At 37.2% G+C, this 13,846-nt stretch overlaps 1 protein-coding gene across 1 annotated transcript in view; it reads right to left on the reverse strand.

Annotated features, from left to right (window-relative positions):
• Positions 1-13,846, reverse strand: part of fh (frataxin) — a 77,171-nt gene that overhangs the window by 34,665 nt on the left and 28,660 nt on the right. The window contains exon 4 of the mRNA XM_090378476.1: positions 5,999-6,119. Within this exon, the coding sequence (XP_090234602.1) occupies positions 5,999-6,119 (121 nt within the window). The remainder of the gene's footprint in view (positions 1-5,998; positions 6,120-13,846) is intronic.

The following is a 13,846-nucleotide window of genomic DNA, read 5'->3' on the forward strand; positions in this document are numbered from 1 at the left end:
GAGGTAATTTTCCTTGGTGATTTTAATGTTCACAACTCTAGCTGGCTTCCGTTTTCTAGTCACACCGACCCAGCTGGTTGAGATGCTGAGGCTTTTCCTATTTCTAATGACCGTGCACAGATTGTTCATTTACCTACAAGAATACCAGACAATCCTAACCATACAGCAAACATGCATGATCTTTTTCTCACAAACAACCCTTCTAAATCCACGGTTGAAGTGAGTGGTCCTTTAGATAACTCAGATCACAACCTGGTGATTGTCTCTTCTCCAATGGAGCCTTTATCTCATGACTATTCCCAACCTCATATCGTTTGGCATTACAAGAATGCAAAATGGGATGAACTACGAGATTTTTTTTCTTCTTTTCCTTGGTTGGGCTACTGTTTCAAAACTTCTGATGCCAACGTTTCCTTAGATCATGCCAGTGAAATTATTCTTGTAGGAATGGAATCCTTTATTCCACACTACACTTTAAAATCTCGTCCTTTATCTAAACCTTGGTTTTCCAATAAATGTGCTAAGGCTGTTCAAGAGAAGAATGTGGCATATCGTAATTGGCTTGTTTCCAATTCTGCAGTTTCATTTTCTGCCTACACCAAAGCTCGCAAAATTTTAAAGCAGTCATTAATCAGTCAAAACTAGAAACTAGATTTCGAACAGGCTAAGAGTAGAAAACTTGCTTCTTGCCCTAATCGTAGCCGAGCATTCTGGTCTCTTGCCAAAGCTATTGGCTGCAACTTTTGCCCACCTCTGCTCCCACCTCTGTCAAAACCAGATAGTTCTGTTGTCACTTCAGCCAAGGATAAAGCTGACCTGCTATCATCCCAATTTTCTTCCAACTCATGTATTAATGATCTTGGAAAAATACCTCCTACCATTCCCAACACACTCCATTCAATGCCTCCTGTGGTCTTCCGTCAAAAGGATGTCGAAAGGATTTTGACGAATCTCGATGCTAAGAAAGCTCTAGGTCCTGATGCCTTTGACATCTCAAAGGCATTTGATCATGTTTGGCATAAAGGTCTTCTAAACAAGCTTCCATCTTATGGTTTGACAACTGTTTTTTGTAATTGGTTATCCAGTTTTCTCTCTGATCACTCACTGAGGGTGATGGTAGATGGCTTTCTGTCTTCTAACTTCTCTACTAATGCTGGTGTCCCCCAAGGTTCAGTTCTTTCCCCTACTCTTTTCCTATTGTATAATAATGACCTTCTTCCATTGACTGGAAATCCTATCCATAGTTTTGTCGATAATAGCACATTGCATCCCACTTTCCATTTTGAAAAACCTTGCCTTGCTCAATCAGCTTCGATTTCTCAATTACCCGCTACCAATTCCTTAAATGCCAAACTCCAGGTAATTCTCCAGCAGGGAAAAGACAACTTAGCTGATTTCAATCCTTCTAAAACTCAGTCTTGTCTTATATCTCGCAAAAAAAGATTCTTCTGCTCCTATGCTTATTTCTGGTTACACTCCGATTTCTAGGCAAATTGATATATCTCTTTTGGGGATTACCCTGACTTCTAATCTCTCTTGGCACAAGCACATTACAAATATTGCTTCCTCTGCATATAAAAAAACTTGGTTTTCTCTTTCGCTCTTGGCATTACTTTTCTTCCAAACAGCTGTTCACTCTGTACAAATCACAAATCCGCCCTACCATGGAATATTGTTTCTCCATCTGGGGCAGTGCCCCCAAAACCTCTCTCAGGCTTCTAGATTCCATTCAGAGGAGGGCAGTTAGGTTAATTAATGACTCCTCTCTAACAGTCTCACAGCATGCAGCAGAAACAGGCATACTGTTTCTGCTGCATGCCTTTTCTACAGATACTTCCATGGGCACCGTTCTTCTGAATTGGCGTCTATAATTCCTGCTCTCTCTTTCAAAACAGTCGCAACACGTGCCGCCACCAGCCAACATCCATTTACTGTCCATCAAACTCACAGAACCAACTTTTTATCTTCCTCGTTTATTCATTCAACTGCTGTTTTCTGGAACACCTTACTTCATATGTATATTTCCTGAAAATTACAGTCTACAGAAGTTCAAGTCTAATGTCAACAAATATCTTCTTTCATCTTCTCAATCTCCAACCCAAGCATGGTACTAAGTACTATAGGTTCTAATACCTCTCGTGTTTGGGGTTTTCATTTAAAAAAAAAAAAAAAAAAATCATGACCTAGACTAGGCTGTGAATCAAAGATCACAGACCAGCGAGAGTGCTGTGACTTGGGGGGACAATTCTCCAATGCATGACAGTCTCAAAAAATATGCAAAATATGAAATGTGTGCTGAACTTTCTAAAACAAGACATGATCTAGCCAAGGAGGATGTCTTTGTGTGTGCTAGATGCCTAGTGTCAAGAAATTAGGCGGTAACTCAGCGTTCTGATGGGCATCTGTGAGAGCTTGAGGTGTAGGGTAAATTCCTTCGAAGAAATTAATATGAGGTGCCCATCAAGCTCCCAGCTGCCCAGCTCAATGGCAGAGCTCTCTCCTGTGCATTAGGCAACACAGAGGCAATCTCCAAGGCAGAATGTGCTTGTCCCAAAGGAACTAGTTATTGTTGGTCACTATTGTCAGAGAGATGGAGAATATACTATGCCTGAAGGATAGGTGGAACAGGACCAGAGGCAAAAGTTGATGACGTTGTAAAGCATATATCATCTTTTCAGGGTACAAAAGGTGATATTGTTGTACATGTTGGAACTAATGACATTAAGAGATCTGCAGATTTACTCAACAAGTACAGGTCAATGTTAAAAAAAAGTCGCAAGTTAGGTTTGAATGTGGAAGTGTCTGCAATTCCGCCCAGACACAATAGGAGGGAGTATATGATGAGAGCCTTGTCGATAAATTTTTCCCTGGAGAGATAGTTTGTTAAAGGAAGGTCTTGTCTGACCAATTTGATTGGATACTATGATGTGGTCACAAAGGAACTGAATGCCAAAAATAATTTTGATATCATATACTTGGATTTCAGGAAAGCTTTTGATACTGTCGCACATGGAAGACTGCTGTACAAATTGGAGCAGTATGGCATTAAGGGCAAGTTACTGCAATGGATAATGGAATGGTTGAGTGGGAGATGGCAGACAGTGGTAATCAATGAACACTGCTCTTCATGGAAAAATTTTATTAATGGAGTTCCCCAGGGTTCTGTGTTGGGCCCATTGTTGTTTTGTATATTTATCAATGATATTGATGAAGATGTATCAGGTTTAATGTCCAAGTTTGCAAATGATGCAAAGGTTTGTCAACGACAGTAAAGACAGTATGCTACTCCAACTGGATCTAGATAAGTTGGGCAAATGGGCTGAAGTTTAACATTCACAAATGCAGAGTACTGCATATGGGTAGCAATAACCAAAGAGAAATGTATGAACTGTGGTACTACACTCAGGGAAATGGAAAGTGAAAAAGAACTGCAGGTAATCGTTCAGTCAAATATGAAGTTTGCTGTACAGTGCAGATAGGCTGCCAGGGCAGGTCATGGAGTCTTTGTCAATGATATATACGAATTTTGCTAGCAGGGACAAGGAGGTAATTATCCCGTTATACAAGGCAATGGTCAGGCCACACCTAGAGTACTGTGTACAGGTCTGGAGGCCTCATTTTAGGAAGAATGTAGAGTTGCTAGAACGAGTACAAAGAAGGGCAACAAGATTGGTGAGGGGAACGAAGGGGTGCTCTTACCAAGAATGGCTTAAATTCTGCAAATTGCAGTGCCTGGAGAGAGTAGGCACCTGCGAGGTGATCTGACTGAGGTGTATAAAGCCTTGAATGGGTTGAGCAAGATGAATGTTGATGGGATTCTTCCTCTTGCTCAGATTAACAACCTGAGGGAGCATAGATTCATATTGAGGAAAGACAGTTGTAGAATGTATGTACTGAAATTTGCCTTTACCCAGCGAGTAATTGATGGGTGGAACAGACTTCCATCTTTTGTTATGGAAGTTGATAGCCTAAATAAATTTATGGCTGAGCTGGACAGGCATTTGGAACAAATGGAGGGGTAAAATGGGAGTGTTTTTTTTTTGGCTGATGCTGCATAAGCTTGCTTTCTTGCATCATATGCCTCTACTAATGCTAATTCTAATATTATCTTACCATGTTCAAATGTTATCTGCTTTTTAATGATGTTTACATCAGTATTTAGAATTTAGATGGCATGACTATATAAAAGAGGTTACCCATCCCCATTTTCAATTTCACATAACTGTTTAATTTTTGTAAATGTTCATTATTTGGAAGAGCTTTCAAGCCTTACTGTCCATAAAATATGTTTCTGATCAATTATCAGAGAACACAATCTCAGTTTAAATCATTGTACTTGAGGAAAAATGTTTCACTTAATATAATTTTCAAGGAAATGCACTTGGTTAAAATGGCCTCCCTGTGCAAATAAATATATACAGTCAGTTCTCATATAACACGTTTACACTACACAAATTCGGTCATACACAATTTATAAATAGGGGAACGATGTTGTATATAACACAAACCGAATTGGCTTATGCACGATTCGCCTTTGTATTTACCAGAAATGGCAGTCCAATGTGGAATCACCCCAACTGAAAGCAACACGATAGGAATGAAGAGAAGATTCTGAAAATGTATTTTTGTTTTTTATATCAGTGAAAGGGAAACACATTTCTCCATAATAACGTAAATACCCACACAATTCCAGCTATGTATCATCGCAAATGCAATTAGATCGAGTTTACTACCCGTTTATAACAGATTCCACCAGCAGAAATGCAACTGGAAATTATTTTTAATGTTTTATGGTAGTGACCTCCAGAAATGTGCTTTAGTAAAATGTGAGCTAGTAGTGTGTATCTGCCTTTACGGTGTTGTTTATTCAGTTGCTACACCCAGCTTTGTTTATGTGTATCAAACGTGCCTCCTCATTTTGTAATTGTGCTTTTTTCTCTAAACGAGTAAAATACTTAAAAGGTGCGAAAAGGAAGCATCCTGGTGAAGACACTACAGATTCAGAAAGAAAAAGGAAAGCAATATCGATAGACAGAGGTGGACTGGGTCAAAAATTCTTACTGGAGAAAATTTGAAGCAGCCTTATACTAGCGTTTATGGCCAAAATCACACCGGCCTCCGGTCCACCGGGGTTTCCCCGGTAAGGCTTATGGCCAGTCTGCCTCTGTCCATAAAGAAAAAATATGAAATTCTGAAATGCTTTGAGCAAAATGAAAGAACATGTGATATTGTATGTGCTAAAGGCCTAAATGAGGCAACGCCAAGAATTAGAAATAATGTAGCGAAAATAAAAACAACTTTCATAGCAGGAACAACACAAAGTGTAATAAAATCCATTAGATAGAGACACAAAGAATTGGAAGAGATGGAACGGCTGTCATCTGTTTGGATAGAAAATCAAACAAAGAACAAGTCTGCTTACAACAGAAGCAAAAGCATTATTTTATTAAGTAATAGTCGTAATAAAATACGCAAGTATTTTATTACGATTATTTATTGTGTTTGATAATGTTTTTGTTACAAATGTGTGTTCAATCTTGGGTGGTCGGCAACTAACCCTATTTTTCCCAAAGGGCGTGCTATTTATATTGCACGAGGGTTTCTAGGAATACAACTATCGTGCTATACGAGGACTGGCTGTATGCACACACAGGGTATGCCAAAAATCTATCTATTTCACTAAATAAGATGAATTTCAAAAAAATGTCCAAATGACATGATTATACACATATTTTTCAATATGCGTATAATCACATAGAATAATGTAAATACAAAATATAGGTATTTACATTGTTCTACAACTTCTCATAATTTATTAATTAATTTTTTTTTTCCAGACCCAAATATATGTATAATATTGCCATTAAAACATTTTTTTTGAAATTCACCTTATTTAGCCTAATAGGAACAGGGTAGGCTAAATAAGGTGAATTTCAAAAAAAATCTCTTAGGATAATATATTATGTGCACTTCATTTATGACAGGCTTAAAAACTTACACTTAGAGAAACATCACAATCATTTCCACTTGCAGTGTTTTCCAGAAGTTCTTCAAAATAATCTGAGAGTGAGTCTAGTGTTTCTTCAGATATCTCCTCGTACATGGCTATATCCATTAACCTAACAAAGAAAAAAACTGCTTTTGTCAGAAAGAATATTCATATTTGTTAAAATATATATTTAATCTATGAAAAGCTTTATTTGGCTTTCTCTAATTTCAGTATCACAAAAGTGAAATAGATTAAATGAGTGCAGTATGTTTCCAATGAATGCCACTACTGTACAAATATGTTTTAGGAATAATAAATATCATGGGTGTGTTATTACAGAACTGAAACAGTTTAACATGGACATTGGTTAAATTATTGTAAAATAAATGAAGGTCACATGAATAACAGAATTTAGTAACAGCGGTAAGATAAAAAAAAAAAAAAAAAGGAAAAAAAGAAGCAAAATACAACATAACTGATAGATATATATTTATAAAAGTGATAAAATAAATACACCAGATTAAAATCACCAAAGTTCTCAAAGAAACCATTCCTCCATCCTCGAAAGTGGAAATTCAACTTTCTAATCTATTTAAATTGCAAAATGTTGCCCACAAGATAAGCTACTGATTTATAGTATGTTATCATAGTATGCGCTATGATAACATGTAACTAGTAGTGCAGTGGAATAGTAGGGTTGAATTGTGATAAATAAGTAGTTTGGAGGTTCTAAACACTTGTTATGCATATTTCTTGGATACAGCATAAAACTTGATAGCGTAAGATACAGCATAAAACTTGATAGCATAAGATACAGCATAAAACTTGATAGCATATCACTATATTTAGGAATATAGTGATATGCTATCACTATATTCCTAACATATCATAATAGCATATCAAACATATCACTATATTTAGGAATCTATTAGCTTAATCCAGTATTGTTAATTAATCAATTAAATTTATTAATTTTCATTGTTGATCAATTAAATTATATTTAAATAGAAATCATACCCCAGACTACAGCAGTAAAGCAACAAAGTAGTGGGATTGCTGTGGCTCAGGGGAGAACCAAAGGGGGGGAGGGAATTCTCATATAAACCATGGCCTAATAAAATGTACAACTCTTGCAATGCTCACCAATCTTTCTGGAACAGGACATCAACCACACACAAAGATGTCTTTGTGTGTGGTTGATGCAAAGAGTGAAGGAATTAGACATCAACTCAGCATTCTGATAGATGTTTATGAGTTTGAAAAGTAGGGTAGATGCCCTCGAAGGAATTAAAATGGGGTGCCATCAAGCTCTCAGCTGCCCAACTCAATACCACAGCTCACACTTGTGTATCCAGCAACACAGAAGCAATACCCATAGCAGACTGTGCTGGTCTCACATGAGGTAGTTATTGTCAGTGACTCAATTGTCAGGGGAAACAGGAAATATGTTGTGCAAAAAAGGATAGGTGGAATAGGACCAGAGCATGTCTGCAAAAGTAAATGATGTTGTAGAGCAAATATCATCTTTTAAGGGCATGAAAAAGTGATATTGTCATTAGTGTCCAATGTGTAAACATTGGACACTAATGACATTAAGAGTAGGAGATCTGAGGACTTACTTAACAAGTACAGGGCAATGTTGGGAAAGCAGCACAAGTTGAGAATAAATTTGAAAATGTCTGCAGTCCTACCCTGACATGACAGGAGGGAGTGCATGTTGAGTGCCTTATCAATTGAATTGGAACTGGAGAAACTGCAAGCCTAGTGGAGTAGAATTTTTCTCAGCATGGCCCATGCTTGTTAAAATGACAGACTGTTTTTACAGGGATGGAATACATCCAAAAGATGGAGTTTAAGAATATTCGCTGACACTATTCAGGCAGTGTTAGGTGGGTCAGAGAAACAATAGCCTGGGGAGATATGCAGACTAATAGATTAACTAGAACCACAGGCAGAAGTGAAAGTGATTGTTGCATTGCTTCTCCAGAAGCAGTGCAAGAATCCAGCAGCCTGGAGAGCAAGGTTTAGGGGATTTCAGGCCCTGCTGTGGACCATCATGAAATAAGTTTAAGCACATGGGCTGTGTTAGGGTAACTAAGAGTAAGAACAGGTTTATGTATATTGCATGTACACTAATGCTAGGAGCATAGTAAATACATTTGATGAATTTGAGGTACTGATTAAGTCATGAAATGCAGACATTGTGAGGATATCAGAAACACAGCATCACACAAACATAAGGAATGCAGAATTTGAATATGGGAGTACAATGTGTACACAAAGGACATAAGGACAGGGGGCTATGCTCTTAGTTATGAAGCATATTAAATCTAAGGCAATGCATCCAGTCAACTGGGTGGCCAGCACAATGTTGAGTCAGTTTGGTGTTCAACAATGGCGGTTAGCTGTGATGGTTGCTATTATATGTGGTCTTGCTAAAAGTGCTTATAAATATGGTTTTAAAGTGTTTACTTTAATTCTCTTTTGATACACGGGTATAGTCTGATAAGGTCTATCAGGTTGACTATTTCTAATCAAGGAAAGGTAATATTCAAGCTACATTTACGATAAGTCTGTTTTGGCAGTTAGAGCATTCTCTCTTCTAACTGTCAGTTCTAGCTGCCTATGCTTTAGCATAGCACTGGTACTTCAAAATTTGAAGAGTTACATTTTGAATTCTGCAGGGTATGAATGAATGGGACTTTAAATAGGTGGAAGGGCATGTCTGGCTGATTAGTTGTATCTAATTTTGGGACAAAATATCTTCTTATCGGAAAAGATATAGAATTTTAAAGATTTTGCAATTTATTTAGTAAAGGCCTATACAGTCATTGTTAATGAAGGAAGACTGGTAGTGGACCCTATATAGTTATTAGGGTCCTCTACCTTTTTATGCAGCAGCATCTGTATTACTTTTGTGCTCTCCTTTGGAAATTCCTATGGTAATATAATATCATAATTAAAAAAAAAAAAAAAATGTTTATCAAATGGAGTCTCACATGTGAAAAATTTGTGGTGTTGAATTGGAAGAGGTTGCAGGTTCAACGTTGGTAGAAAGACCACCAAGTCTGCAAATTTCGAACATAAATTAAGAACGAATTGGAATTCTTATGTAAGCTGGAATTTCAGGTTCCAAGTATGTCATAAGGTAAATTATCAACGAGTGTAAACAAAGAATCTTCCGAGGCTTCTATCTCTGGAAGCATAGGTGAGAAAATGTTGGAATGGGAGGAAGTTCTCTCTGGTAATGCTATCATGTTGGCAGAATTGGATAGTGAGAATAATAGGGATGATAAGGACATTGCACTTTTGACACCATGTAGATCTCCTGAATATTCCATCAAAACATATCAAAGGTGGAAATGCTATGGTGGGAAAGAAAGTTCAGTTGGATCACTGTGTTCATCGTGCAGTAGATCTCTCACTTTAGGATGAAGTAATAGGAGAAAAGTCAAGATTACTACTCCTAAGAATGATTGTGATAAAGAATTATGTAAAGCTAAGTGAAATGTTCAAAGTGATATGGATTTGGCTGAGGAAAATAAAATTTCTTCAGCTAAAATTGAGATAAGGAATGACACTGAAGTATCTGTCGTCATGTTCAAAAGAAATTAGAAATGAAAATGAATTTTAATCCTGATATCCAAAAACATGGCTTCTTTTGGGGAGAGAAACTGCCTCCTACAGATGTGATTTTTGAGGAGGTAATACTCATAGCTTTACAGAAATAACATTTAAATTACACAAAAATTTGGAAGATTTACTTTTCGCCAAAGAGAGTGGTATCAACAGAAGTTCAATTGGAGGAATGCTGTCCAAAAGGGATCTTCTTCAGGCCATAGTTTTGCAACTTGGAATACTGAATGAGAAAATTTAAGGAACAGATACAATATATGCATGAATCTGCTCGGAATTATAAGCAAGATATGGATAATTAACAAAATCTGAAGTTAATAGTGATGTATTTAAGAGTGATGTAACTTCTGCTGCAAAGGATGTTGGATTAAAAGTGAGTTCCTCAGACGATGAAGCAGCTAGATCACATGATCTCAGCAAGTTTCATTAATTCAAGCTAATGACGACTCTGTACTTAAAAGTAGTGAAGATGTCCGAATTGCTGTAGGTAAGGAAATGAGAAACTCGTTGAGAGGGGTCAGGATACAGAAGGTAAGAAAAGTATTTGATCATAGCATTGTTTTAGAGGCACATGCTAAGAAGGACATAGAAGAAATTAAAAAGTGAACAACTGACATTGAACTATTGACATGTCTTGCATTAGCTTTTGGATTTCCCAAAAGGCCCGAATGAAGTTAATTGTGTATGATGTTAGTAAGGAAATTCAGAAGGATGATCTACATGACATTTATGAGAAAAATCATTTTCATTTGGGATTGACGAAAGATGAGATGGTTGCTGAGGTCACTGTTCGCTTCATAAGTAGGAACAGGAGTGATTCCGGTAATAATTGGGTTTTGAAGGTTTCACATAGATTAGAATGTTTCTAATGCAACAATAGTGTTTGTTGGACCGATGTCATACAGGTTAAACAATTTCTATCTTGTGACTGTATGATACAATTGCCATGGTGTTGGGCATACTGCCAAAACAGGTAGACAACAAGATCCTATATGTATGAGGGGTTTCCAAAAAGTAACGCAACACATATTTTTTCTTAATAACGGTGAAAGGGAATGAGATGAAATGCGGTGGACAGATAGACCCATCGTTCTTGAAAACAGGCAAGTGAAATTGTACAAATAGTGAACTTGAGTAAGTAAACTGTCCACAAAAGTGTTCACAATGTCCTTGGCTTTCAAAAGATGTGCTGCCACTGGGTGCCCCGACAATTGTCAGAGGAGGACAAAGAAAAACACCTGCTGAACCTGGAGAACCTGCTGCGATACAGCAATGAAGAAGAGGATTTTTTTACTCACATAGTCCCAGCAGATGAAACGTGGGTTCATCACTTTACCCCGGAGAGCAAACTCCATGACCTGAAAACATCCACAATCTCATGTGTGCAAAAAATTCAAAACTGTTCCCAGTGTCCGAAAAGTCATGGCCACAGTGTTCTGGGATCACCAAGGTATTCTCTGTTGGTGGATTTCTTGCCGAAGGGAGGAACAATCAATGCACAGCTTTACTGTGCAATGTTGGAAAAACTGAAAACCAACATTCGATGCAAACATAGCTCTCCTGACAAGCATTGTGAGTTTGTTGCACTATAATGCAACTCCGCACACTGCCCACACCACTCACGAGTGGTTGTGCCGTAATCGTTGGGAAACTCTGTCACATCTCCCTACAGCCCAGACTCAGCGCCTCAGACTTCCATTTGTTCCACCCTTTGAAAAAAGACCTTTCAGGAAAGCATTTTACCAGGGATGAGGAAGTTCATCAGGTGATGCAATGTTGGTTACTGTGTGTGTGTGTGGGCACGAACTTCTTCAGTACTGGTATTGATAAACTGATCCATTGTTGGGACAAGTGCATCAATAAAACTGGAGATTTTGTGGAGAAGTAGTGCATGTTCACTTATTTCTTGGTGTGTAATTTCAACTTTGTATTATTAAACATCAAGAGAAAAAATGTGTTACCTTACTTTTCGGAAACCCCTCACAGCATTGTGCTGGAAAAGGCCATACATATTAAAAATTGCAATGACATTAACAAAGAGGCTGTGTGTTCAAACTGTATTGATAGAAATCCTTTGGGAGACCATTCTGTTCATGATAAAAAGTGTCCAGAATATCAAAGTGCTTCAACTAATTAAACTACACATGGTTGATTCTTTTTGTAACTATGGCCAATAGTCTGAATTACTGTAACTCAAATCAGTAGCACAATATAAGTTTATTTAAAGGTATGAAAATAATGCAGCTGAATATGCAATGTTCTCGATCTGTTCAGGATGAAATAAAAATTGTATGTCAATGAGAAGATATCGATGTTGCTTGCATCCGAGAACCTTATTATGTGAATGATAAAGTTGCTAGTTATCCCCTTTCCTGTAGTCATATATAATCCTTGTCCAGAAGTGAGAGCTGCAATAATTGTTTTTAATTCTGATTTAGTATTAACTAAAATTGAATCCTTACATAGCAGTCAGGCAGTTTGTGTTAACATTCAGTCTATTGTTGGTGCATTTATATTTGTTTCAATGTTTTTTAAATACAACTCTGACATTTGGCCATATTTAATTTATATTGATAGTGTTCTTGATAGGCTAGGAGATTGCCTGTATTGTTTGCAATTAATTTTAATGCCAAGAGTTCATTTTGGTTCAGTGGCACTACTGATGATAGAGGGAAAGCTTTCGATGGTACGATTATGGCATGAAAGCTTATGGTTCACAATCAACCTTTTGGACAGTAAATGGTGAATCAAACATTGATGTAACTCTAACTCAATTGGCACTAGATTTGTCTGTGGATAGATAGTCAAATTTGGCTGGGTATCGAGTGATCATCGTGCAAGATTTTATGAAATCAATACACATAGTGAAAAGTGTTGGCTTGATTCAATTACGACGCTTTGCCGTTAAGTATGCAAACTGTAATAACTTTGAGAAAAGTCTTCAGCAAGCTATAATTGCGGTCTCTGGATTATCTAACATGACAGGTGAGAACTCTGTGGAGTTTTTGTAAAAGTTATCTATGATGCGTGTGTATCTGCTATAAAATGGAAACAGATAAAATATAGACTGGTTAAGTGGTGAACACCTCAGCTTATTCTATTGAAAAAATGGGTTAATAAGCCTAGGAAGCAATTTCAGAAGGGCAAACATAGGGAAAGTGCCTTGGATTTTATTTGATTAAAGAAAGACTATCAAAGTCTTCGTAACAAGTATATCCATGCTATTGCTAAACAGAAATATGACTGCTGGAAAACGGTGAAAACAGCAGGAAATAATGACCATAGGGATTGGTTTATAAAAACTGCACTGGCAAACTCAGAGCAGCTGCTGGTGTTATATATTCTATTGGTAAGAGCCCCACTGAGACGTGCAATTGGGAAGATTCCATGAGGCAATCTTAGATCACCTTACAGGTAATGATAACATGACTGATAACCCATGTGTTAATCTAGAACATCATCATATGCATGCATTGAATGAGTCTTATGGTAATGATGTTGAAGGATTACCCTTTAGCCATGATGAACTTCTCACTGTTAAGTCCATTAAAAATAACAAATGTCCAGGTATGGACCTACTGGGGGAGAGGTAATCAAAAAGTTGTCTAATCTTTATTCGAACAAACATTTATAAGTTTTTAATAATTGTCTAAGAGATGTATTTCTATCTCCCTGAAAAGATGCACTGCTCATTATCCTAACATCTCCAACCAAGCCAACAAGTTCACCTACTTAATATAGACCTATTGCATCGCTTCCTGGTCTTGGTAAAGTTTATGAGAAACTTTTAGCCATGTGGATTACTATCTACCAACGAAGTAACATTGGCCTTTCTAACAAACAATATATGGTTTCCCTACTGGTATAAGTACTGAAGATGTGTTGCACTTTTTAATATTTTCTCTGTAATTAAAGATTACTTTAGGGATCACACAGTAACAGTTAAGTCGAATTTTGGATCAATTACGCTTTGTGTGACTCAAGGCTATCAGGGATCTGTCTTTGGCCCTTTAATGTGGAACTTGATTTTGGAACATTGGCTCAAGAGAGAATTTGACCACCCACACACAATAGCTTATGCAGATGATATGGTAATACTTGTGCATGGAAATTCCAGAAATGAGCTTGAAATGAGATCTAATTGCATATTGAAAGAATTATTTCTTTCTACACCATTTGCATAATTCTTTGTTGACAATCTCATAGGTTGTCATAATTCAT

This window comes from Mastigoproctus giganteus, chromosome 7 (assembly GCF_048544385.1).
Source record: "Mastigoproctus giganteus isolate SK-2022 chromosome 7, ASM4854438v1, whole genome shotgun sequence".
In the NCBI taxonomy this organism is placed as follows: domain Eukaryota; kingdom Metazoa; phylum Arthropoda; class Arachnida; order Uropygi; family Thelyphonidae; genus Mastigoproctus; species Mastigoproctus giganteus.